General features: G+C 42.0%; 2 protein-coding genes across 4 annotated transcripts in view; both read right to left on the bottom strand.

The window, feature by feature from the left end:
- Positions 1-2251, bottom strand: part of ncoa2 (nuclear receptor coactivator 2) — a 134494-nt gene extending 132243 nt beyond the window's left edge. For both annotated transcript variants that reach the window (XM_088642266.1, XM_088642271.1), the window contains exon 1: positions 1820-2251. The gene's annotated coding sequence lies outside the window, so the exon portion shown is untranslated. The remainder of the gene's footprint in view (positions 1-1819) is intronic.
- A 2469-nt stretch (positions 2252-4720) lies between these two features.
- Positions 4721-17320, bottom strand: tram1 (translocation associated membrane protein 1). Of its 2 annotated transcripts, none has more exons than XM_088642287.1 (11): positions 17036-17320; positions 15686-15749; positions 13446-13564; positions 12765-12881; positions 11742-11800; positions 10673-10757; positions 10325-10395; positions 10128-10232; positions 9470-9613; positions 7589-7743; positions 4721-6991 (listed from the first exon to the last, which is right to left on the bottom strand). In XM_088642287.1, the coding sequence occupies exons 1-11, from the start codon at positions 17156-17158 to the stop codon at positions 6918-6920; spliced, it is 1116 nt and encodes a 371-aa protein (XP_088498413.1). In that variant the 5' UTR covers positions 17159-17320; the 3' UTR covers positions 4721-6917. The 2 variants fall into 2 exon arrangements, with proteins under 2 accessions (XP_088498413.1, XP_088498412.1); XM_088642286.1 differs by having other exon boundaries at positions 13446-13567; positions 17036-17319.
- Between the last annotated feature and the right edge of the window lie 10665 nt (positions 17321-27985).

Below are 27985 nucleotides of genomic sequence, written 5' to 3'. Positions count from 1 at the left end.
TATCTGTGAGGTCCGAGAGAATCCCAGCCAACTCATCCCACCCTAACTGCCCAGCAGCCACAGCTGGCTCATGTCTCAGACTCGAACCCGCGATCACAGAGTTCAGCCTGCGCTCAGGCAAGCGCCTTTACCAGTGGGACCCCTCAGAGGGCAGTGGCACCGATTTCAAATTGATCTCCTAAACCTGCCAGAGTACACACCTGTCCACGGGCTGCCTTAAGAACAGTTAGCATCGCAACTTCCAGAGAACAGAGGTCCTATAAAGACCTTTTGCAGTACATTTCCTATGATGGCCAAAGGTGTACATCATCAAATGATGAGAACTGTGGCGAATAAACTACTGACACGTAAAACATAATCAACAAACAGGTTTATGAACTGAGACACATCCTGCTCTGACTGTAGTCAGCACACCCATATTTACATTTGTCTGGGAACTTGTCACACCAGCGCAGCTTTCACATACTGTATAAGCCAACAATAGAAACTGCAGGTACATAATTAGGAAGTGCAGCAAGATTTACAGCAGAAACCCGCACCAAAGAGATCCAAATGAAAACTGTGCAGCTTCGCGGAAGGCCAGGGCAGTAAAATTAAGACGACGTCTGGAGTACAGTATGAAGGCTGCCGACTATGAAGACTCGTGATCTGGCGAAACCGAAATAGAATTTCTCAGGCAAAAAGCCCCAGAAATACGCACCGTGTTTAAAAATAAAAGGGGAAACAAAAAAAAAAGCAATCGTCATCCAGTTTGAGCCCAAAAAAAAAACTTCACATGAAATCTGAAATGTTAATATACTGCAACTTCTTCCTTCAGCTAGAATACAGCAGAAGGATATCGGACCCTTGCTCTTTCGGAGGCATGTTGTCCGCTGACCCAAGGGTCTCATCAGATCTTTTGAAAGACGCCACTGTGATCAGCTTTGACACCATTGCTGGGTAGCTCGTTTCGGGCTCTCACAACCCTCTGGAAACATGTTATAACTGTGAACTTCAGCTTTGTGACCGTGTGCTCTAAGCCATTTATCGGTGAGCTGGAGTGCCCTCTCAGGTCCAGCTGAGTGAGACGTTACCGGTGAATTTATGGAAATCGGTGACAGCTGGGCACCCCAGTAACATAAATCAGTAAAGAGAATGACTGTCGCAGAGAGGGAAATTTCTAACCTGTAACTCTGATAATCACAAGTGGGTTCAACAATGTTTGCAATTTCACATCATTTCTGTTTGGGAATACCTGCAGGAAATGCCGAATTCTTTTAAAAGATGACCAGAAACTAATTAAACCTGCCGTGCTCCACGCATTAACAGTTTAAAGAACACGTACGGATCGTTTAATTAGCTGCAGAATGCTAGTTTATTTGTTGGGGACTCGAAGGTTGTTCCAATGTAGGTCAGTTTTTTAGCAAGTCCTCATTTTCGGCTGATCGCGGTGCTCAGGGGAGACTTCGTTTCGCTATAATTAAAGCACTTCTGTAAGTCGCTCATGTGTTTTATCGAAAACAAAATACGTGGGAGAATCACCATTAAATATGATCTGGAAGGGTAATAGCCGTATCCTATCCAGCGCTAAATCTATAAAAACATCGCAATCCTGTGATCCAAAGACAACTAGTGCGGAGATAACAATGCACCTTGCAGAATCTATCTGAATTCTGGCTCTAACGAGAAACTAGCAATACTAAAGAGCACAGTCAAAATCCATGTTTTTATCCCCGAATGGAATATTCCAGTGCCATAACGTATAAATAAACGCGGCGACTGTCAAAACACACAACCAATTTCACAAATGTCCGAAAACCCGCCGGCATCGTTACCATACCTCTGTCTGGCAAAGCTCCGGTCCGAGATCAGCCCTGGCTTCCAGCGATTTCCGATACAGGACCTCCCGGGAGCAAATGGTCGCAGGACCTCTCGCCGTGGGTCAAGTAGTCCATGCAGGGCAAAATCACGGTACCTCCTTGCTTTGAAATATTTGTCGCACGGACAAACGCACGACTCCCGTCGTCTAAGTAAGACCGAAATCTTTGATTATTTTTTTTTCTCCCCCAACTCGCCAGGACTGAGATTTGGGTCAGATTCAGAAGCGGCCATGCGCTAAGCAGTAGGTTACCCCCATGAAAACCGTCTTACTACAGTGCCTGCTTTGGATCCGGAATTTTAGCCAGACGAAGTCCTCAACTCGGCAGGAGGCGAAACAAAAAAAGGCTCAAACAGAAACCAGAACTCGGTTTATTGACATATTATACGCGTCGAGCAGTAACACGAGGGAGCTAGTGTGAGCTACAGCTCCACCACTCGGTTCAACGCGTTGTTTTGTGAACAGAGACCACATTACATGATGTCCATATCGGTTCCACATCAGATTAAACATTTGAGACAATAGCACGCGTTTTCAAGGTATTTGTCATCAGCATCGCCTTTAGCATTGATACGACAAAGGCGTTGTGTTATATATTCCTTTAAACTCGGCAAAATACAAAATTAAGTGACGCCGACTGTGGCTCCAGTCTCCAGTTCGTAGACAGTTCCTAAATTAATCGATTAATTTTATTTTCATTCACACCCAATATTCATTGTCTTACTGTATGTAAGACTAAGCGGAACAATCACAGCAAGGTGACATCTCTGTGTTTAATTTATTAAATGTACCTCCAGCCATTGTAAAGGATTAGAAAAGTAAAAGTGTGTTTATCCTTATTTCGAGACAACCCCCATGAAGTTTCTTTAAATAAGGACACAAAGACTGTACCAATGGCCTATTGCTTATGAAAGTGTGATGTTTAGGAGTCAATGCCGCATCAGTGCCATGTAATAATTGTCTGAATAAAATCAGTCATTTATCAATACCACCAAGTCACACAACACACAATAAACGACGGATATAAGGGAATTTTCCCCCAAAAGAACAAATAAATTATGGAAGTTAGGGACAGCAAACCTTGTCCATTTTACTTGCGGGAAACTTTTCCATCAGAATCAATGGAACTGGGTACTGTTACGGACCATAAATTAGACTAGTTGTGTGTTACACTTCTAATTTGTCGTCGAAATAAAATCAGAGAATAACTCATTCAAATCGAAGTCCGGCTGACCTGTCGCAGACTCCCTCATTCTGTTGGTTTGATGAGCACTGGGAATCTACTGCATGTGCTCCTCTGGCCTGCAAACCACGACCTGCCTGTCAAAGCGACCCTACAGTGGAATCCATAGACAGAGACGGAGCAAGATGATGATGAGGATGATCTTGCTGAGGTGTCTTGACTTGTGCACTCCCAGATTATGGGTTATCGCTTACAGACCCGCAACAATCGTTGCAAATGGCTAGCTGTGAACACCCCAGACAGCCTGAAAAACTGGGAAATCACCCCATCATCTGTGCCCAGTCAACTCTCACCAATGAGCTGATTCAGCGCAGCAAAGCCATCCAATCGATTAAAACAGTGCAAAAAATCACCACACTCTCATGACTAAGACAAGTAGAAATTAACTTCAATTAACTTGTCCCCTGCCAACCCAATAGATGATTGTTAACTAACTTCATGGGATCCTAGATTATTTATGACACCATTATTTAAAACGTGTTCAGGAGTCAAAGGAAAAATTAAAGGTTAATTCGACACTTGAAAAGTAGAAAGAAAAACACATTCGGGCTATTGAGCCTTCTTCAGGTGTTCTCCTTTCTATTTCTTAGTAATAACTCCTTTACACTTACTGTATACAGAGCTTTTCTGGACACTCCACTCAAAACGCTTTACAGGTAATGGGGACTCCCCTCCATCACCACCAGTGTGCAGCCCCACCTGGATGATATAACAGCAGCCATAGTGTTCCAGTACACTCCCCACACACCAGCTCTCAGTGGGGAGGAGAACAGAGTGATGGGGACTATTAGGAGGCCATGATTGGTAAAGTCCAGTGGGAAATTTGGCCAGAATACTTCGGTAACATCCCTACTCTTTCTGAGAAACGCCCTGGGATTTGTAATGACCACAGATAGTCAGGACCAGTTCTACATTTCTTTCTGGGCCATTAGGATCCACACATACTGCAGGATGAGCACCCCCTGCTGGCCACACTAACACCTCTTCCAGCAGCTTTCCCAGGAGGTCTCACATCCAGGTCCTGACCAGGCTCACACCCGCTGAGCTACAGGGCATTATGGCTGCTGGCAAAGTGTGGAAATAAGCTTCCCTTCACTTAGTGCTTTGCACTTCCCTAACTCAACATGTTCAGGAGTGGTTTCACATTTACAATATGTAGATTTGGTCTGAATGACTGCAGAGCACTGGAAATTGTGAATTGCGCACAAGAACCATCAATATGGTTGAAGGCAGAGCTGGCATTTCTTTAATGAGGATCATTTGTGCGCATAACAGAACATTATTAAGTGGTTGGCAAGAACAAAGAACAACCATAGATTTGAGATCACAGAAAAACAAATCTCTTAAGATCTAGATGGAACTCACAGCATCTGCAACACAGGGTACAATTCTGAAAACTGGTCTTTCCAGGTCACTATGATTTTAAGGTGACATATGTAACCTGAGTAGACACTCGGGTTACATATAGCATTTCTTTTCTTATTTTAGGTCAGAATATTTATATTAAATAAGTATACAAGAGTTTTAATCTCTCAGACAGCTGTGAGCTACAAATTCTTGCATTCCTGTCATTTCAGGCATTTTCTAGGTTTATAGACCGCAAATAATGAAAGACAATCTGCATCCCAGCCTTTTCCTTTATTTCAGACCATTTCCACACAAGACCTAACAAGAGGCTTAACTTACTGAATCCTGTAACACACAAGAAACCTCTGTCAGTTTAATTATAACCATTGAAGCCATAACCATAGTTTTCATACAAGGTGTAAAGTTACATAGGCATACAAATCTGACGATTGAAAAAAAAAAAAATGGAAAAACTTGGTCATTATTAAAACATCTTAATTTCTTTTTCAAACACTTTCACTTATATAGAAAGAAACAGCTGTCTTCAAAGTTGTATAAATATAGATCTTTATCTAAAAAATATGTTTTCCAGGTATATAAGTAAAAGATTTGATTTTAATCAGTGTATTTATATGCACATATTTAAAAAAAAACAGCACAGTATTCTGTTTCCCTTTTAAAAACCTAGGCTTGTATGTTGTATGCAAGATGGCTTGAAAAGGTCATGGAGAGGAATCGGAAATCACCTGTCATTTCCATTAATAATGCAGTTTAACTTCTCGCAATTGTCACTTCGCAGAACTTGATTTCATGTCTAAATAAATCCTTTCACTGGCCTTGAATCAATGGCAATTAATGTCTCAGTTCTCATATAGAATTACCCTTTGATTGAATAAGTAAATGCATCCTAGAAACAAAAGAATGATGTATATTTATTTCTTTTGTAACCCGTTTTATGATCACAATTTTCAAATCGGAGACAAAGACACTATGGGGTGGAAAAAAGAAAGCTCTTGGCTCTGTTTCGGTGTTAACTCCCAAAATTTCATGTTAACTCCTTCCCAGCAATCCACTCTGAACACATCCCACAGAACTGATAGTGCTTACCACCATTTCAAATCGTCAGTTAACACCGTCAAGACAGGACAGGACAGGACAAGAAGTGAAAACGCCAGTAATTAAGATGAAAGCCTTTCCCAATCCTATTTTTTTTACCAAAAGGTATGGAATAAAATTTATTTACACACAACAAGAAGCTGACAATTTTGACACCACACGCATATATTATATATCCTCCTGTGCAAAAAAAAATCAATGAATGAAACACCTTGGTTTTAAATGCTACAATGTAGTTTCAATATTGAACTACCAAGGTCGTTTTGGGTACAAAACTCAGCTGATCCCTTTGGGTCAGCTTTTAGTCAGGTCCACAGAAGCGCACAAAGACCACATTCCTGAGAAGAAGATTTGCAATATTCAAACCCAAAGCAGACTAATTGGTTGTGTTAAAAAATAACTAAGTACACTTGACAGGGTTTGGAATGGAAACATTAGCTTCAGCCACATTTGGCATAGTGAAAAGACTGGCTTGACAACCACAGGTGCTGGTCTCCTACTCAATACTGCCAAAATATTACCCTGCCGCGACTTGCTCTTAAGGTCTTCGATAAGAGGGATCATGTCTGAAGCTAAATTACAAGAACAAGACGACTAGAACCAATGAAAAAAGTGAAACAATGTTTTGGTCATTTCTAGTTGCATTAAAAGCAAGAAGATTAAGACATCTTTTTTTATAGGTTAAGTGGTTGCTTTTCCAAGACTGAGGGTTTGTTAAAAATATAACCTCAGTATTGTATATCCATTTGCACTGAAGTCTCATCCTGTGTAAAATCAGTCATGTTGGCATCCAGATGTCTGTAAAGGCTCCCCAGATACCCTGTACTGAAATGCCGTTAATTTCCTGAACATTGAAATGGGTTATTTCAGAATACTGTTCCTTAATCACCAATAACAAACTCCTAACTTTGAGAACAGCGAGGAGGACACCAGGATTTGCAGCAGGAGAAGGGGATCTTTTAAAACGATTTTGCAAGACCTGATCAAAGCCAACTCTGTGTGAGAACCATACACAACGGATGGTAAAAACAACAGTTTCCCACAGCACGGTCTCACATGTGCCAATGTGGAGAATTTCTAATACACCTAAATTTCCAGCATGTATCTATTAGGCACTTTCATATCTTTGTGGATTTTGAGCTTTCATACAGTTTTAGGTTGCAAATTGATGCTTTCTAACATTGATTGTGACCAAGCACGTGCCCTGCTTATTTGCTTTGAGACCTTGCAGTAAATTATACTTCCCATTTGACAGAATAAAGAACAAAACGTGTTCCTCGAGTAAGGGGCGGATTCTGGAATGCAGAGGACTGGGGGAGGTGCTGGCTCATTGGTGGAGGCTCTGCGTCTTTATTACGATGACTTCTCTTTCTTAACTCTAGAAGACTCTGCTCCATTGGGAGTAAGTGCCCCGTTCACACCGTTAGCTGAAAAGCAAGCCAAAAACATTTCTTCAGGTCAAGGAAATCAAATATTTTAACCGACAGGCGCCCAGAAAAAGCCTTGACCATAACATTTCAAACCGCTTCTGTAACCCCAGTTGCATTTTTGTGGTCAGGCAACAGAAAGTGTGAAAGGCTGTACCTCGGTCATAAATGGTCACTGAGTCCCGACACGTTTATTTGTGTTCTTCATCGCACTGGCGTATCAAATCTCTCTCAATATTGTTCAGGAAAACCCGAGACGAGCTGGGACCCTGAGAAATATTTATCTAGGACATAACACATTCTTTACTCAATTCTATACCGTCTGCAACACAGCCCACTTTTTCCCTTATGACTAGAAAAGCAAAGTGAACTGCCTACTGAGTGAAAGAAAAGTTCCTCAGTTTTTCTCGGCCCGACAAGAGTTGCATTTGGCTTTTTGAGCAACCGGTGCTCACGAGGGATGGACTTTTTCCACTGGTCTGCTCTGCTCTGCAGGACGCAAGGAAGCAAGCTGCTTCGCTCCTCCCAGTCCCCCACCAACACCAGTAACCGGCTCGCAGTCAGCAGCTGCTTTACGAGGTCGCCTGGGCCACTGACCTTTGTCTTTTTTAGATGACCTGCTTTTAGCAGGAGCCGCCTTCTTCTTCACTGCCTGAGCCTGGGCACGCTCTCTCCACCTCCGCAGCTGGAAGTTGATGAATTTCCACATCATGAACGCCTGGGTCAGACAGATCGCAGCCAGCACGGTGATCCTGCAGCAGAAAGACACCCTCCACTTTAATAAAGGATCTTACGCTGGTGGGCAGCACATCATACAAAGCACAACCCCAGTGTCTTGCATCTGTGAATATTAATCAAAGGGATCCAGTCTCCACAACTGCAAAGTGCATAAAGCATTGATGATTAAATAGCATAATTAAAAGGCATGTTAATTATTCAATACCTCAAAAAAAAAGATGCAAATAGTAAGGAAATACTTTAATAAAATAGTTTTAAAGTGTTATAATAAGTTAACAGAAATACCAATGTCACAGTTATGTTGCCAGCCATGCTTCAATACACACCAATACATTTGCTGACAGAATGTTTCAGTAATTTGCATTCATCTAGTGTGATCTAGTGGGGTTAAAATCAGCTTAATACCTTCACAGACACTCCAATCCTCACCAGGACAGGTGAACTGATCATGAATAGATGTATCGAAGCTTATTGCGTATCCATTCATTTCCATTCCCACTAGAACAACAATCCCACCAATTGGAATGTTCAAGCTGACTATTTGTCTAAGAGTTGTTTTCACAGTTAAGACCACTATACCACAGGTCCCTTGCAGCACACGTTCCTTCAACACACCCACCTGTCACCCTGCCCGATTACAATCTCCACAGCCCCACCGGAGACTCAGCGCCGATGAGGAGAGGGTCACTCCTCCCACCGGCATCACTGCAAGCTTCACGGAGCCGAAGCCTCTGCTTCTCCGAGACTCAAGAGAGGCGAAGACTGGCCTCAGCTAATAGCCACACTATCTCACCGGCCCTCTGCAGTCTGCAGGCGGTTACCGACACGACCCTGACTCAATCCTGCGATGGCTGGCCCAGAGCCACTAGCAGAGCTTAATGACAAGAACCTCCAAAGGCCGCTCCCTCCCAATGTTATGCTTTTACTTGTGGTTTCAAAATGACGCCATCCGCCAACGCCACCAGTCGTGCTCCCAGCAGTCAACACGGACAGCAAATAACACTGATCAGAAAAATAAAAATCCTTCTACCCTCCCCCCCGCTGAACCACTGTAAAGAACTTTCTCTTGCATGTGGTGAGATTCTTTCCACTCTTTCCTTTCTACCAAACTCACCTATTGTCAAGTTATTTTCATATCGGCCTCCATCATCTACATACTCCTACAGCTAAAAATCTCAGTGGGCATGTTTATTGCTACCAAATTTAATGGATACCAAAAGGCCCAACACTACTTCATACCTGAGCTACTAATTCAGAGGACGTTTTTATCTAAAGCAACTTATGTTTGCACACATACTGTCTATACAGCTGGATATTTTACAGGACCAATCCAGATGAAATATATTGCTCAAGCACACAGCAGTGGCTCACCAGGAATGTGACTCAACAGCCTTCCAGCTGACGAGGCCAGAACCATGACCACTCCTCCACACTGCTGCTTTGTGGTGTCTATACTGGTAACCTCCCAGTTCTTGGTCCTTGCCCTAGCCCTCTTAGAACCCACAACTACGAGCTTCCCCCCTCAGGAGATCTTGCATTTACAGAGAACTTAAACAGTTTAGGAAAAAAAATGAAAAATAGTCCAAATGAGACCAGCCTTTGCATAAATGTCCATATATTTTTAATAAACTTCAGGACACTCCCTCACAAAAAAGCAAAACATTCCTAAAATCCTCTAAAACACTTTTAAAGTGTTTTTCTTTCCTTTAAGAGGCAAAAAATTGTTTTCCATAGGTTTACCTGACAAACAGAACATTGAAGTTCCCCTCGGCGATGTCCAGGCCCTGCTGCTCGGCGCCCGCCAGGCCGAACCCCACCGCCAGCACCGACAGAGACAGCGTAAGCAGCCGGCCGAGGACGAAGAGAACAGCCCACACCGTGAACCTGCAATGCGCACGGAGACGTCACCCCACGGGCGAGGCAGAGGCGGGAGCTGTCCTGAGCACAGCCACTCCAGGACCAGCTCCTCAGGCCTGCTGCCTGCCCGCAGCAGAAGCGCACAGAAAAAGCGTGCGGACATTAATGCACCCTGTCTGGAAAGACACCGTCCATTTCTACGCAGTGAGGCGACAAAATTAACTTACAGAAGAAAGCTAACATCTCGGAGGGAAAAGTATGCCCTTCTAGGATTCTCCTTGAACGGATTCACGTGTTAGGCTCATTATTGCTTGCTCATAACCAGCATTTAATAATGTGGAGCATTGTCACTTCTTGCAAGACACATCAAAGGCAAACCTGAACGATGAATCTATGTCCACTCCTCACACACATTTAGCCTGATTGCTAGAGGTCAGCATTCCTACACACTTCAATACACCCTGTTGTACAGTGACGCAGCCTGTCTAGGCTCCGGAGCTCGACGTACCCTTTCCCCGCAGGGACACGCTTGGCTGCTTACCCAGTCTGCCTGTTCTCATTGCTGAAGTACACGAGGCGGGACATGTGGAACAGGAGCTCCACGAAGTAGTGCAGCACCAACAGGACCAGGCCCAGGCGATTCAAGCTGTGGGGACAGACACACCTGAGATTAGCCCACCTGTGCTGGCCTAGCCCCCCTCCTGGACTTGGTCAACATCACTCTTCACAGGTACTCACGAGAGGAGATATGCGCCCGCGATGTGGACCAGGTAGAGGCTAATGTACACCACCTGGCGTGGAATATCCTCCTGCAATGTGAAAAGGTAAACAGAATAGTGTTATCAAATTGCTAGAAGACTGTCAGTCACAGAAATAAATCGTGAACAAGCAAAGCAGGTTAGCGGTGTGGAGGAATGTTTCCAACGTGCAGGGGCAATACCTCAACAACACCAACCGTCACCGTCAAGAATAAAAACCGGAAGCCACAGTTCCAAGCGGTAATAGTTCTTCCCAACCTGAGATGGATCGGCCCCCAGAAAACGTCAGGCAGAGGAGCCCTTGAGCCTAAAAACGATGCATACTTACCTTTTTGGTTTTCTGGAAATACAGCTCTGGGAAAGCATGCAACCAATATCCCAGCTGACAGATGTAAAAAAACTTCATCTGGAATCTGAAGACAGAGAATGGATCACATGGGAAAAAAAACTAATTAGAAAACCCACCACAGCGCAATGAGCAATGAAGAGGATGATAGTGGATGAAGCAACTTCCACTGTCACCCCAAACCTCAAATCAGTCCCTGTAGGTCCTAAGATCTGCTCCTGCCTCACTTCTCATGACTTCCTGGCTGCCATTTATTTTTGCATCCCCGTAATTTATTCCAGAAACTACTAAAACTTTAGAATTTATCACATCTGTATGCTTTAGGCTGAGGTGTTTTCACACCTGTTCCTTCCTGTTTGATCTGAACTGTGGTTTTCTTACAAACCTTTTGTTTCAGTTGACGTTCAGGTCATGTTTCTGTGAAGGTGATTTCACATTTGCATGTCCTTCACTTGCAGCTTCACACAGACCAGAACGGTTAGAATAAGGCACTTTTTCCAAAAACACACTCATATATAGACTTGTATAGAGAACAGTTTTTCCCCCATCAAGGAGGACACGTACTGGGCTCTTCCTTTATCTTTGGTTTATTTAGCATCTATCTCAAATAATTGATTAAGAGCATTACATATTTGGAAATACATATGGAAAGCGGAGATGTTTTGTAGGGACATTTATGAGGGACATCTGGAGCACAGAACTGTCATGCAAAGCGATCTCTGGTCATTTAGTTTGATTATATAGCTTTTGCAGGTTTCATATATGGCTTCCAGTGACTCACACTACTGTTAACTCACATCAAATGGCCAAACATTGGGAAAGCGCCCTTTGATTAAAAATGCACTCCTCTTTTCTTGCTCTAGCACTTACATGTGGCCATTAAACAAGTCTGCCAAATCCATAATTAAAGTATGGCGGAATTCCTTTAACATGCATTGATGATCTAACCGAGACATTTACTTAAACACACAGATAGGATATTAACAAGACCCTTACAGGGCAAGTATTCCAAGTTTTTTTTGTATATCAAATTAATTAAGGTCCTACTTACTGCATTAAGCGGTGGGGATATCCTTCCCATAAACTGGCAGGGTCAGCCAAAATATTTTCCTGATCAAAACAAAAATAAAAAAATTGTCTCAAGAAGAACAGAGGTCCTGAAAAGATTTCTCCTGCTTAACATTTTGGTTAGCTGGTCTTTATTCCCCAAGACAACTCTGATGATAAAGGGCCACAAACTTGCAGGGTTTTATTCTAGCTAAGCTCTTGGTTAAACAATTAAACCCTTAACCGACTTAATCAGACGGTTCGTTTCACTGCTCCTAGCTTTTAAACCTGTTGGGAGATGGCCTTTTAACTATTCCGTAAGTAAAATAAAACGCCAGACTTTTGAGTAGAAAAAAAACTTGCAAATATTCTGTTCAAGCTACCTGTTACTTCAATTGTTACGCCAAGTCAGAAAAAGGCCAGGCTGACTGGTGATGGTTCCTGAAAGTCAAGCTGAAGGCAAGACAAGAAATGTATTCCACCTTGCACTGGCTTTAAAAGCCACCAGTGCAAACATCAAGAAAGTTCAGTTCATTCTGGCTGTTAAAATTATTATTTTTGCCAACACAAACCATGAAATGTTTATTTTCATATTTTCAAACAAAACCATTCGCGGGGACTCCTGACCGTGCACGTGGATTCCCAGAGCTCAGGCTGGGCAGCAGTGTGCAACAGGCAGAGGGCTGCCCAGAGCGGGCAAGAGCAAGTGTGGACAAGGACAATGCCAGATAAATGCCAGCTTGTGAGAGTCTCATCACTTCCCCCCATCCCTGCAAGCTCTGCTGTCAAACACCGGAGCCAGCATGTTCCAGAGGAACAGTGTGCATGATCCCAGCCCTCTGTTCCATCTGTCATGTTGAAGTGGAGCTGTTTCTCAACCGGTGATGCACCACTAGAAGCAAAAGAAACTGAAGGATGTTGATCCCCACATTCATAAAATCACCTATTTGTGCACTTCTGGTTCTGTTAAGTTTTTGTTCCCAAGCTGCACACAATTCGGACTGACACAGATTTTTGACGCACTCACCGACATGATGATGCTCGCTCCCCAAACACAGGAGAACAAGTAGAAGGCACTGAGCTGCCCAGATTCATTGAACTTGCTGTGCTTCGTTTTGGAAAAATGCATCTTCCTGTTGATTTTCTAGGCGACAACAGACAAGCCTTCACAACAACATCTAATATAAAATATTAGATATTTTACAATACTTTATATAGAATAAGAATTGCTTCATTTAAACTACTGTTATATACAATTTCATATATTACCTCCTTCAATTGCACATTTCCTATTTTCCCGAGATTTAAAAAACATGTGACTATGAGAAATGCTTCCTCTCAGGTTGCTGGCACTTCAAATACAGCTTGCGCTCATCATGCTTCCAAATACAAAATATTATCCTATATCGCAGGACTGTACCCATTTTATTTTTATTGGTTCTTCACTTTGAAACTTCAGATTGAGGAAAATAGAAAAATGGTCCAAAATTCTCCTCCCCAGTTTTTTTTTTAAAACTAAACAAATGCAAACATTCTTGACTGCATAACCACGATATGACCAGATGTTTAAAAAATGCAGAAGTAAAATCCCAATTAAAAAAAACACAGAAATAAAGGCATCACTGGTCATTACTGTTTACTAACAAGGGCTGCACATCTAACTAACTAGGAAACTTTAAAAATCGGAAGTGTGGCTTTCCATACTTACATCCAGAACATATTCCTGGATGATGGCATGCATGATAATCGCCACCAGCATGTAGAAGAAAACGGTGGCCAAATCCTTGAGTCCATGATGAAAATAGTTCACCGTGGTTTCCTCAGGACCTTCTAGAAAACAACAGTTCATTTTAAAACCCAGTGGCGGTCCACTTCATGAAATATATAGACAGCTCTCTCATTTGAAACCCAACATTTTGAGATGTTGAAGGTCGTTTTAGAAACAAATTACAAATTACATTTTCAACACAGTCGTTTTGATTGTATAAAAAAAAACACTACAAGAAAAGGTCACCTTTTAGAAATGAAGGGAACAAAGCTGAGCAGTCAAGGGAGGACAAAAGTTCAACCACAGACAAGACAGCTCGCTCTCATGGGAATTTAAAACGGAGAAGATCCAGGCAGCACCTCCATTATACTGTTTTGGTACAAACTCTATAAGATGTAAGAAACCATCAAGTATTGCTATTAACTTGAAACAAAAGATGTTTTCATTTAAGAGAACAACTTTTTGAACTCAAGAAACTTCAGTTTAGTTAAATGTAAATAAATATGAGCTTTGAAGTATTGCAGAATCATTAAATACTTCAAGCAATTTCAAAATCAGAACAGAAATTAGGAACTGAAACAAGCGCTTGCAACACACAGGAAGTGTTTAGAGCTCAGCCGTTCCCAGTTCAGAGTCAAAACACGCTTCACTAAGAAAAAACATCTCCATATGTGGTATCCCCTCCCACCCCCCATATCTCCAGAGTACAGCAGTCTGATTTTACTGTGGACAGCCTCTAGCACAAAGATCCTGATGAGTGCAGGCTTTAGGTGTGCACTTTTCCCGTTACGGATAGTCATCTACAGATCATTACAGGCAGTTGTGAGGTGGGTGCTAAAGTTCAAAGCACTATCGAACAGCACCGTGAAGGAATGGTTAAGAGCCTTGGACTTGTAACTGGAAGACTGTGGGGTGGTGGCACACACCAAATGCTTCAGTAAATTGTCCAGCAGCATAAGTGATAACAGCCAGATATAAGGGCTGCCAGAAACCCCTGTAAGCACAACAATCAAGATGCAGCTTCAGAAAGCTTAGCACTTATCAAGCACAACCACAAGGATATTGTTGCCTGTCAATATACAAGCAGTTAAGGGAGTCCAATCCTTTCAAAATCAGATTTGGCTCAGTTAGCGTGAGCAATTTGATTCAAATATACAAGATCCCGAGAAGAGTCGACAGGGAGAACTCAGGGGACTACTTCATACCCAGCAGCGAAACAAGGATGTAGTTTCCACCATAGGAAAGCAAAAGGATACTCCGTTAGGGCAGAAACTGTTTTTTACAAAAAGAGTGATGGGTATTTGGAACAGGCTTCAGTGGTGAGACCCAAGCTCTGGGTACTTTTAACACAGGACAAAGTTTATTTTCACTTGGCGATTAAACTACAAAATCAGTGAGATAGGCTGAATGGCCCCCTCTAATTTGCATCCTTTATACTGGTCTTCTGATAAATGCAAAGTCATTTCAAGACAGTCTGGGGGTAGTAAATGTGATATTTTTATATTTCTGACATCACAAGGAATGTCCCGCCAACTTGATTTTAATTTAGTCAAATCAAAATCAACTCAACACACCCAGGTTCTGAGAGAACGGTGCCAGGTTCTAAAATTAAGGAGATTCAATACCTGAAGAATTTGTAAAAGCATTTTGGCAAGAACTCAATGCACAATAAACAAATCAATGCAAAGCATAGCATTGTTTACTGGGGACTGATCACTGATCTTCAGATAATAGCACACTTGAGGTAAAATTCCATTCCCGTCTCACAGCACAATGGGCTGAGGAAGCAGGAAAAATGTCCGGATGTACACCCAGTTGGTTATCCCACCGAGACAGAAAAATTACAAATGTAATACAAAATGAAAGGTTTGTCTCTAAAGGCTTGTCGTCTCTCTCTGTGTTTCTTCCACATAGTTCTGTGGAAGTTAAAGTTCAGCTAACACCTCCGTGGATAGTACAAACAAAAATTAGTAACATGAAAGTGCCGAAGTGGAGTGAAAATATATCACACACAAAAAAGCAACGAAATGGATAGTTAAATGTGTCATCTCTGGGCACTTGTAGCTGAGCTTCTTACAAAACGACAATGGTGGTCAGGTGAAGTTATGGAATGAAACGTCCTCAAAACACTATTGCTGTAACACATACAGGAACGGCAAGTTGTGGAGAAAGACACTTACCATTTACTGAAATAGTAACATTATACTGGACGGTAATGAACAAAACAGCCACTTTGGAAGTAACCTGTAGCAAAAGAGGAAAAAAGAAATCCCTTTATCCACGATTTCTTTGTAATTAAGCTTGCGCTACATTATGCGGAGTAAGACTAGGTTTTGGGGAGTGTAACTGAACCCAACCAACCACACCACTATTCGCCAAAGCACTGCTAAAAAAAAATACATCTGGACCAGTGGCCAACACTGCAGTGATTTAACTTGACAGTCGACTAACGAGTGTGAATAGTCAGCTGTTTAACAACAAAAACATTTAATGATGACCAAACAGTCAAACGCAAGCGGAAGTATATAAAATGGCAATCATCTGCATTTATTCTAGCAGTAATACAGCGTTCCTGTTCATCTTGGGAGCAGACGGCACAATCCAGACAACCCAGCGCGCCTGAGTTCACATTCAACAGCACTGTACACGTCACCTTACTAAAACGTGTTTCGCTCAAGCCGAGCGCCTTGAGCGCACAGAGCGCTGGGAGCTGTAGTCCTGTTAACGCTGACCTGCAAGGTGTCCCGCTTCCCAGGGAGGAAAAAAAAACACTCCCAGGAAGGACTTCATCTCCCAAGGTGCACCGCTTCGCACTCAAGGAAAAAAATTTAATGTTCAGCGTACGGCTCTGGTTGTTTTAATACTTAATCTAGCAAATTAATCGTCTTGCATTGCGCTCCAAGTGTTCATCTTGAGCTCGGAAACGCATTTTTATGTTTCGGCAGTTTACGCTGCCTTTGGACATCCATTTTTTTTTAAGATCAGGGATTGCCAGATAGTTACCAGTCACTGAGTGAATGCCACGTAACACTTAAATCTCACAAAAAACGGCGAGTTCAGAGATGCACCATTATCATTACGACCACATGATTACACCTCAATAAATTCTATAACCTGAACTGCAGATCACTACAGGCAATTATTTTCGTTGTTTTTGTTCTTGCGTTTTCTTTTAATAAAAAGTTCGGTCGAAATTAAGAGTATGTCTTTACTAACTCGCTTATCATCTGCTGTCACCCTTATTTGCTACTATTTTAAGCTTCGTGTACACGATACAAACAAACTCAATGTGCCAGTAAAAAAGGGGTGAGAAATAAACACGCAAAAGGGCCTCTAAAAACTTTTATTCATTTTGTCGAGGAAGTAGTGTGACCGTCTATCCTCGTATCGCAGAGGCTCAGTTATCTGAAGTATCTTTCAATCAATCTCAAGGATCTCATTTCCCCCCTCGACACAATAAAATAAGAAGAAGAAGCCGCGATGAAGTCCAAGACCTAAAATAGCAAAAAAAATAAATCGCATTTTCCTACCTCAAACATCAACCCGAGCAGAAACAACATAGCAACACAGGAAACGATGTCTGCATGGTTCTGGATAACAAAGTCGTGGCTCAAGACAGGCGGGTTCTTGCTAGATTTCTTTCGGATGCCCATGTTGATTAATTGTTTGCTGCAGCCTTGATTTCTCTGTTCTTCCTCCCCCGCCGGCCGCTGGAAAACCGCTGGTAAGGACAGGAATACGTCTACTACGAGCGCGGCTGCTCTCTGCCACCCCTGCTGCCGTACCGTAGCGCACTGCTGGCTGATGAAGACGGGGCAGATCTGCTGCGCTGGCCCTCGCAGTTTAAGGCGGCGCCACCTGGCCGTGTGGAGTCACATCAGGATGCGTGACTGCATGCCAGCCAGCCAGCCAGCCAGCCTGGTGCTGGGGGCGCCTTTTGAGCGACGGCTTCGGCTCGGGTCGACGCTGCCGGCTGAAAACCCCGTAAAATAAAAGGTAAAAGAAAAAAAAAACGTGCGGTGAGGCGAACCGACGCACTTCATGCACCACGGGTTGCGATCTCGACTACTTTTGCGGGCATTATCTGTATGCAATCTGAATATCGCACGGTACAGCGATGGGAATTAAGTGCTAGTGGCACTGTACCCATTGTTGGGCACAAATGCATCAGTTGTGGTTGGCGTGTTCACACGTTCATGATTTATCAGTGAAATGCACTTCCTTATACAACCAACGCCACCAAGCAATGGACGATGCTTTGATTTTTTTTAGTTTAGTGTCAGGGACAGCACGCAGCTTATAAACTGCACCAGGGTTATCTGAAAAGATTTAATTTTCCTGCTGAGTGTTTTGACCAGTAGTCTAAGGTTTCATTGTAGTAGACTAAATTACAGAGATTACTGTGTTACTGATGACTTTGTTATTTAGAATGAAAGAGCCCCTCTTCCTTATAATGCAAAATTGCCAGAAATACACAATTTAAGAACTTTAGATAAAAGTTCTCATACCTTATTCCACAGTAATTGTTAAAGTTTCCACGTGAAACCAGATGTTTACACTAATAGCCTCACAAAGTGGTTTATTAGCATAACAATGGGATCCATATTGCACTTTTCAAATAATTAAACTGAGGGCCTTGCTTTATTATGTACAGATGATTGAAATCATATTCAATATTTTGTGTACTGACTTGGTGCAATCCTTATACTACATTATAGTGGAGTCACAGCCATGTTTACCTAAATAAACAATAACAAATTATATCCTACACAAATGCAATTTGGCTTCTGCATGCTCTTTTAAATCGATTCGTCATCTGTTTAAAAATGTGAACCATCAACTCTTTAAATATGATTAAATGGTTTGTGTTTCTTTCATTCAAAAAAACAAGAACCTCAAGGGGTGTTTATCTTTCCACTAGTGAGCTATGATTAAAAGTGTTCCTTATCCCTTGAATGATAAGACTTCATGTCTTGACAACTTGTGCTGCATGACTTCTTGTCAGAGAAACTCAAGGTTATGTTGTTTCGATGTTTGACAATGATGATGGTTGAACACATCTGACATTCACATTTAAGAATAAGTAAAAAGGTCACCCCTGTCACTCAATGCCAGCCTGAATCCCATACCAAATGTATAGAATATTAAACTGTTGTATTGGTTCAGAGGTCATTTTGACTAGACATAGTCTCCTTTCTATATATTGTAAATCTGAACGTGATATCTTAAAACTACACATTCTTAAAGCATGCTAAAATGCATATTTGAGGGACTGAAATGTTTTATGAAACTAGTTCCTCTTTGCTGGTATCACATCTTTAATATGGCTGCTTATTTAAGTGGGGGGTTTGCATTGGAATCATGTTTATGACTAAGATCTCTACGTGCAGCAAACAAAAATCAATAATCGACCTGAAAATGCTTAGTAGTGAACGATATTTCAGTTAAAGAGGAAAAATAGAAAATTTAGTTTAGTACACTACATTTAGTATGTTCAGTCTAGTAAATTCAGAGAATTCAGACAAAGGAAACAACAAGACACAGACCCCACAAAAAAGTGAAAGCCGTAATACACTGATCAGGACGACCTCAAGGTGGAGCCACTGAGTCAGACAGTGGTACCCAGAGCAAGGTGTAGCCTTTGCTGTCATCCCCTCCATGGGGGCTTGGGGCTCCTCGTGACTCTGCTCTCGTGACGCACGGCTCTGTGGTGCAGTTTCCCGGCCTGGTAACAGGAGGACTGGCTGGTCTCCTGCCAAGACTCGAGCTAACAGGTCTAATTCGGCACAGGCCCACGTGGGTCCAGAACAGTGGTCCTGGTCCTGGTGACTCACACGCCTGCTGCTGTTCACCCCAGCCCGCCTTTGCTGGGTCACCGAAGCCTCGCTTGAGCTAAGAAACTACTTCAGTGGGATACTGGCATGGTGTTTCTACTCCCAAGTTCGGGATTTTATTTTACTCGCAGAACACAACGTATAAAGCTCCAACTTGTTTAAGAGCAGGGAACAAACAGCTCCAATTAATCAGATAATGAAGACAATGAAAGGTTTGATTGTGGAACGGAGGGCTCAGCTGTACCCAAAGCCAATAGGTGTGTGGGTCACCAGGACCAGGATTGGGAACCACTGATCTACAATGTCTGCTGGACAGAACTGATAGTGCAGCCCCCGTGGGCTCAGACAGCCCTATAGTTTGGTTTGCACTTAGCAGAGGAGCTTGCTTGCCCTTCCTGTGCCGGATGTTTTCCAACCGGTAGAACTCTGGGTGTAGGAAGGAAACGGTCAGAATGGTGTCTAGGACTGCCTTGGTGACCCCTGCTACAGTGCACTGATTAATCAGCACAGGCTCCCCAGCAGTCTGGCTGAATGGTGCAAGGTGCCAGTTATTGGATGGTGACAGGCGAAGGTCAAACAGATAAGATCACAGCCTACTGTTTACGCTGCCCCACTGGCGTTAACACTAATTCGCCATTAGATCTCACAGATAAATCAAGCAGGTAAAGAACTCTGGTGGGATTTTTAGTGACAAGCTGAAGTGGCTAACAAAGTTGCTTTTCTGGAGCTAACAAAAGCAACATTAACGATCACGATCTCCTGTTCTACGGCTGCAGTCAAAATGTATTTTCATCTTTCAAGCGGTTACAAATCATAGCTTGTCAGAATTTAATGCCAATTGTGATGGAACTAAGAAAGTGTACAGATAATATTATGCTATTCGCCCTACTTGGTGTGGAAGTTAATAGCTGACTGATGGAAGGATCTTATTCATCCAACTCTTAAAAGCAGTCTTGAAGGCTTCACAGAACTGCCTGGATTGATTAGGAAATATAGCACAGCTAAAATTGTCATGCATTTGTTAATTTTTAAAAAAATCAACTGACATGCAACTGCCTTTTGATTTGCAATCTGTTTAATCAATATAATATTTTGAACATTTCCCCCCCAGAGTTTCCAGTGGTAATGCACAGCCACGTTTTCATCCTGAAAACCGGTATAAAAAAACACTTCTTGGTTTACAAAAGCATGCAGCCAAACAAGCTAACAGATTGTTATGAGGTGCTGAAATATCAGCTGCATCATTGTTCCCAGGAGTTTTTTTAAACTTGAACTGCATTATTAATGTGATGTGAAGTAAACCTCTGTAGGTGGAATACATCCCAGAAATTGCCACAGTTATAAACCTTAATACATGAAGGTGTTATTTTTGTTGACATACTGTAGCCTCCCTGGAAACTAACAATCATGTGTTATGATTGTGATGCTGATATTATTATTATATAATATAGATATTATACAAATTCAATTATAATAGTAATTGCTTACACCTATAAAGTACTTTTCTGGACACTCCACTCAAAGCACTTTACAGGTAATGGGGACTCCCCTCCACCACCACCAGTGTGCAGCCCCACCTGGATGATGTGACAGCAGCCATAGTGCACCAGTACAATCACCACACACCAGCTCTCAGTGGGGAGGAGAACAGAGTGATGAGACCAGTTCATAGATGGGGATTATTAGGAGGCCATGATGGGTAAGGGCCAATGGGAAATTTGGCCAGGACACCGGGGTTACACCCCTACTCTTTTCGAGAAACGCCCTGGGATTTGTAGATTTTACTACAGAGTCAGGACATCGGTTTTACATCTCATCTGAAGGATGGCGCCATTTTACAGTATAGTGTCCCCATCACTATACTGGGGCATTAGGAGGACCCACACAGACCACAGGGTGAGCGCCACCTACTGACCCCACTAACACCTCTTCCAGCAACAACCTAAGCTATCCCAGAGGGTCCCCCATCGAGGTACTGACCAGGCTTGACCAGAGTTGCAAGGCCATATGGCTGCTGGCTGCTGTGATGTGCAATTTGGTGACGAACTATGAACTACCTTTTATTTCCATAAAATAAACACAGTTAAACACTACAGGTGTCCTTTGCTTGGGAATGGTTAGCATATTAAAATCACTTATCACCCACTCTTGATGTTTTATGATGAAAGGAAAGCTCATTAGACTGGCACTTCATTTGTCTTTGTTCAGAATAAAATTCAGTTTTAGCAACTGTTAGTACCTGCTCGTGTCCGTGCGTGTCTGTACCATATAAGACATTGGTGGAGTCTGTGAAAGCACAAGTCCACCCGATCAACATGTTATTTTGCAATAAAAGGACACAAAGAAAGCATATTTCAGAACCATCAAATTGGGAGGCCTTGTGGGACAAGAATTGTCACAGATACACAACCCATCAGTAAGGTCAAACAGCGGTCCGTGGCTGCTTAACTGTGTATGACTTTATAAGTGCAGAAAGTCATAAGATAATCCCGTCTCCCACAGCACTGGTTCTGGACAAGAGCTCAACAATATTCATTCCCATGATGTGTTGCAACTACATGCTCACAACACATAGCCTAAACTGGAACAGTGTTCCTTCTAAGAAACACATGCATGATATTTACAGCACCGCCTTTACAAAACAACGTGGCTATGCACATTTTTGGTGCTAAAGAAGATATCTCCTTGTGTAATGTATGGTTGTGTTCCCTTCAGTTTTGACCTGCTTCTTTTTATCTTGTTTTTCTGATGGTCTATTGTCACCAATCTCTAGGATAATAAAATGTGTGCTGCTATAAGCCTGTAGGTTCTTTCTTTAACACAGTAAATATTTTTTCTGCTGAAAACAAACCCTGTGGGTTTGAATACTGTTTCTTCTCTGTCACGGATACCACAGTTGCTCACCCAGTTAAAGGGCAGAACTGAGAGATTATAGCCCTCTATAATTGTAGGTTGCACAGTCAGAGTAAACCTTCCTCTTTTTATTATTCAAATCTTTAGCATAGCAACTACACATGAGCCAGCAGATACATGTGCAAACTACAACTAAGTGTACTTAAATCTGAGTCCAGAATGCATTTTTTACACAAGATCAAAATGGTCTCAAACAAGCTAGACAGTCGTGATGTTGTTGTAGTTATCCTGGGTTGTTTAAAAAAATGGCTCAATGAGATCCTTGGTTACTACCAACCAAATAGGTCAGATGGGATGAATGGCCTTCTCTCATTGATAGCGATTCTCATAAGTCATAATGGACATATGTTCTTATTTACCTCATAGGCAGACATGTACATGACTCCCAGATCTCTCACATATTCAGCCATTTTACTTCATGCTCAAGTGAGATTTATAGAGCATTTAATGTCAAAAATCAACAATACCACTGTTTTGCAATGGATTTAGTTTATATCTCAACAACCAGATGCTTATTGTTCAAGAAAAACATTGCTATCGAATAAAGAAAATCCAGGCAGTCTATTTCTTGTTGGAAAAAAAATCTACGAGAGTGTGGAGAGTGCTTTTATTTTTTAATGTTTCAGTTTTTAATTATGCTTTCAGCCATCTCAAGACATGTGATGAAGTGCATATGTAATTTTTCCATGCTTAACCTTTACTAAGGACTTGTTTCCATTGGTTACATTCATCAGTCATAAATAACCAAGCTAAAGGTTCAACCTGCCATGTGAGTGTTCAATCTTAATTATAATTGCAAGTTTTAAAGTTTTTGAATGTGTGTAGCGCTATAATTATTTAAGGCGGCAGTTTAAATCTGCATATTAAGTATATGACTAGCCCATCATTTTGAATTAATGGAGTTACTCTGACATAAATCATTACTGTATGCACATTAAGAGCTTATGAAATAAATCCTCACTGATTCTTCAAGTCTGCAATTATAAATCAAAGTAATTGAATTACCATTGCATTGCCAATAATTCAGACTGTCCTGAAAGTAATCACATTCTAGCTCGAGTCTGCACAGGCCATTTTTCTATATATCTGTTCCTTCTGTACCTTTGTGGTTTTACAGCCCTACTACCCAATGGAATATTCCCTTCTAAGTGGGCAACAGGCAGGCTTCATTGGCATACAGGTATGTGTTTATTCACTAAAGGCCAGTTGTTAGCTCATACCACATTTTCTTTCACTTCAAAAGCATCAAAGACACAACCCTGCATCGGTAAAGACTAGGGTGAGTTGCTTGACGTCTGACAGAAGGCTGCAGACTCATACTGTTTCACTTCAAGTAGTAAATGTTGCTCATAAAAGAGTCATGTTATCTTAATGCAGTGATAAAGAGACAGGATTGTTTCAAAGGCCTAGAATCTGACTGTGGGTTTCCCCATAGAAATGTAAACATTATAAGTACAGGTCTCACACTTGGCAGATTCATAAGCTACAATCAGCCTTCATTTATCTCACTACGTGTTTTTATCTATGCCAGGTTGGATGACATTTTACACTTGAACAAATGCTGGCTGTACTTCTTGGTAGCAGCTCAACAGCAAATGGCTAACAATTTAGTTTTTTTTTTCTCATAGCAACTCTAAAAATAGAATAAGTGCAGAGTTCCATGAAACACATCATCTATAATGTAGTGGCGCATTCAGATTAGAAGTTAGCAGCAATATAGATCTCAAGGTTATAAAGACAAGAACGTAAGAAAGATTAGAAAGAATGAAAAGAAGCCTTTTTGCCATCCAGCCCATTTGGTTTATAGAGGTACAGTAATTGATCCGGGATCTTATCCAGCCTGTTTTTGTGTTATCTCCATGTTTGTGTGTGTTTCCTTCCACAGTCCAAAGACTGGTAGATCAACTCGCTGGTGGGAAAATTGGCCCTGGTGTGAGTGTGTGCGTCTGTGTGTGTCCTGTGATGAGCTGGCACCCCGTACGGGCTGTATCCTGCCTTGTGCCTGTTGCTTGCCGGGAAAGACTAACTACTTCCATGTAGTTTCCACTTTTGATGCTGGTTCATGTTTCATTACTGAGTCTGAAGAAGTCGATAGAGTTGAATATGTCAATGCCTTTGTAGATTTTTAAGACTTGAATGAAACCTCCTTGTAGTCTTCTCAGTTTTTCAATTTGAAGCCCAGGAATTTTCTATGGAATGATGAAATATTCCCTGCTATTTGTCATTATGAGCATTAATGCTGAAACTTTGATCTTTAATGACATATTATGCTGAGGTACAGTACAGGGAAATGCATGTGACTTGGATTGGGCTGGAGCCCTGTAAGGAAAGCTCACTTTTAGTTCTATAGCCAGGTATGAGTTAGTCACCTGCAGAAAGGAGCCCTTCTTCAGCATAATTCTGCAGTTCAGTGCAAATGGGATCTGGAATTATGGCATTTAAGAACTGTTTAAGAGACACAGATCTGTTCATGCAATTATTTAATGAACAGTAAATCGGTTTATTTTACTTAGAACTTACAATTCAATTTTACGACATAAATAATGTTTATGTGCAAACATAGTTACAGTGTATTATCACATGCCTAACATTAACAATAAGTACTGTACAGTATATCTGTTGTAACGGTGTGGGAGTGGGAGGAGCTGCAGCGAGCACCGCTTAAAGTCGACTTCCCGACTGAGGGACAGAGGCACCGGTGTGAGGTGAATGAAAACCGAAAATAACTCAAAAGGGGTGGAACGAAACAAAAAGCAAAAAATAATAATGGTCCGCTGTGCACCCGCGGCGTCCAGACTGAACTACCCTATTTAACGGGGTCCAGTCTGGAAGAGCAGGGAGCGCAAAGCCAAAACAAAATAAAAACTCAGACCCGTGAAAAAGGATCAGCCTGCCCCGGTGGAGATACACAGCGGCCTTGGGAAAAGAAAACAAAATGAAGGAAAAACGACGGCCTCACGCTTGGTCACAGTCCCCTCCGGGACTGTCAGAGGAATGCTCCTCCCCTTGCGAGGACTTGCTTGTCCCTCCGGGCAGTGTTCAGGAAATCTTAAAGGGCCCCACGGCTGCGGTTTAGCCAAAAACCCTTCATCCAGGGCCCCGCCTCCACACTGAACACACCCTCGCGTATTGCCACGCTGTGTGTAACGGAATCAAGCCACAGACGCACGAATCAGTGTCCTGAATTCTAGATTTTTATCCACCGAAACTTTGAAAGAATTCAGTAACTGGGAAGCTCTGCATATGAAGGGACCACTGTTTATTCTCCACGTTACAACACTTGTCTCATAAAACGTTCCTGGGGCCACAATTAAGGAAAGAAAACACTGCCATTCCCTGGTGTGAGATGTAGTACTGTGCTACTGAAACAACTGACAAGTACCATAATACTTTGTGTTAATTTGATAGATAGCTTTAAAAGCGAAGAAACTTGCTGCAGGCCCCAGCTTTTTGGCTACAAGGAGTGCTGTTCCACTCTTACAAACATATCATTCTTTAATGGGAAAGTTGCTTACTCATAGTCATTAAAAATGCACTACTCTTATTAAAACGTGCCTTGAAATGTGTGAATTGAGTGACTTCATCACCCTTAGACATCCAATAACAAAAATATAGCAGCTACTCCCTGAACACAAGGCCAGCTTTTACAGTGAGGAAAGAGTACAGTACTTTGTAAGGTTATATAATCAATTCTAACAGTTATTTATATAAAGAATTCAGTGAAAACAGAACTTAGATGTGCAAGATGTGCACTTGTACAACATTAGACAAGATAGTTTGAAGGCTGGATGTTCGTGATGTTCTCAAACATTCAGACAGCAGAATAAGCATTCTGTGGTGCTGCATAAAAATATTCCCCACACCATGTACATCATTTTATCTTCTGTGCTTAAATAAATAAATCACGTGTCCTTGTCCTAAATTTGATTTTGTGTGTCAAACATGATTGTTGCAGAACAGAGCAGGCAGTACATCTGCTTTGCTCTCTGAATGGATGACTGGTAATACACTTACTGTACTTCAAAACTGTACTGTGATCTCTTGCGTCCCTACAGCGGCAAAGGCATTTCGCATTTAACCCACTGCTTAGCTGTATCACAGGCTCACTTCACCTTGCAGTTATTTAGAGAAAGAGAACTTAGGGAGGTGAGGGTTGCAAATAGAAAGACTTGCTCTAAAATACATTATTGTAAGGTAACAATGTCCATTTCACACATTTCAGGGAATTATTTTGGGTTTTGATATTATGAGCACATGTTTCAATATCCCATCTCAGTACTGATCAGTAGTAAAGTATGTTTAAAATGAACTTTTCTGCTAAGCTGCTTGCTTTCCGTGAATCTCTGCTGGGTAATTTTATGGAATTGGGGACATTGAAGCATTAATGGTCGCACATAAACCGAAGATTTTGAGATGACACTTGAAAACCGAAGCCAATTCTGTGAATTTGTGAAAACAAAAGCTTGTTTTACTGCTTTCAGCATGAAAGTTGAACAGGTACACATAGAACACAGCAGCACAGACCCTCTGTCCCAGATACTGTCTTGATTTAGTAACACATTAATCTCGAGGCGATTTCACAATCCACTGATCTACTGGCAGTTACATTAATAAATACTTATTTCACACTAATTTCTCTGGGGGGTTAGTTTCTGGTGCCTGAAGACCTGCGCAGGGGGGTTAGGTTCCAGGAAAAGCCAATTATGTCACATTAATAAAGGTTCGTGCTGTCGAGTCTGATGTCTCCAAACAGGTCAAGCACTGCTGTTCTTTAATGGTTACCGAACCCAGATCTGTGTTGCCGAATGGTTGTTCTTCTCCAGGTGCCGAACCCAGATCTGTGAAGTCAGCGAGAGCAATAAATCAATCTGACCTTGCAACATTTCCATCGGCACGTCTCCCGTCAAGTGGGGCTCACGCCGATTCAGAAAAGGATGTTAATTCTAGACCAAGATGAAAATGAATCAGATATGGTACTCCCAATCATTTCAGCATGCTTTCTGTAAAAACGCCACTGCAGATTTCAGGGTGTGAAGTTTTTGAGAATGAAATCTAAGTCAAAATCAAAGCCTTGCACTTGACGTTTAAGGTCACAATGAAGTGAAGGTTTCTTTTTTAGGGCACATTTCAGCTGGGTAGCCTTCTCACACCTGAATAAGGCTCCACAGCCGAAACACTGTGACTCTTTTCTTTTCCTTTCAGTATGGAATAAACCTTGACTTGTTCCTTTGCAGCCTACGCATGCTGATGCAGCTCCCTAATGGAACTTTTTTTAGGGCTGTGCTATTTCCATGTGCTCTTGTCCTCTCCAGCCTTGGTTATTGAAAAGCTGCGTTCTGTGTTCAGTGCTAAAATGTGCTCCACAAGCTGCCATATGTTCAGAACTCATGCTTTGTTCGTACAGTATGTAATAGTGCTATGTGCGTGCATATAAATTTATGGCAAGCGCACGGAAATCTGGCCGATGGGGGGAGGGAAGGCAGTTTTGTGAAGAGGTATTGCTGACCGGCATAAACGGGAGATGTTTTGCAAGGCGTTTCTGGCACGGCGTAGTTTTCGCGTGTAAACCCACCGTATCGCATTGTGATAATTTGAGACTGTATTCGGGAAAGTTTCATTTTTATGTTAAAAATCATACCCTTAAGTCAGAAGTTGGGTTATATATCCACTCCAATAATTATTTCCTGTTCCATCTTTATTGTGAGAAAAGCGATCTTTTCAATTGCATACCGG

The sequence above is a fragment of the Lepisosteus platostomus genome, chromosome 8 (assembly GCF_059453375.1).
Source record: "Lepisosteus platostomus isolate fLepPlt1 chromosome 8, fLepPlt1.hap1, whole genome shotgun sequence".
Taxonomy (NCBI): Eukaryota; Metazoa; Chordata; class Actinopteri; order Semionotiformes; family Lepisosteidae; genus Lepisosteus; species Lepisosteus platostomus.
This window is presented reverse-complemented; position numbering and strand designations above follow the sequence as displayed.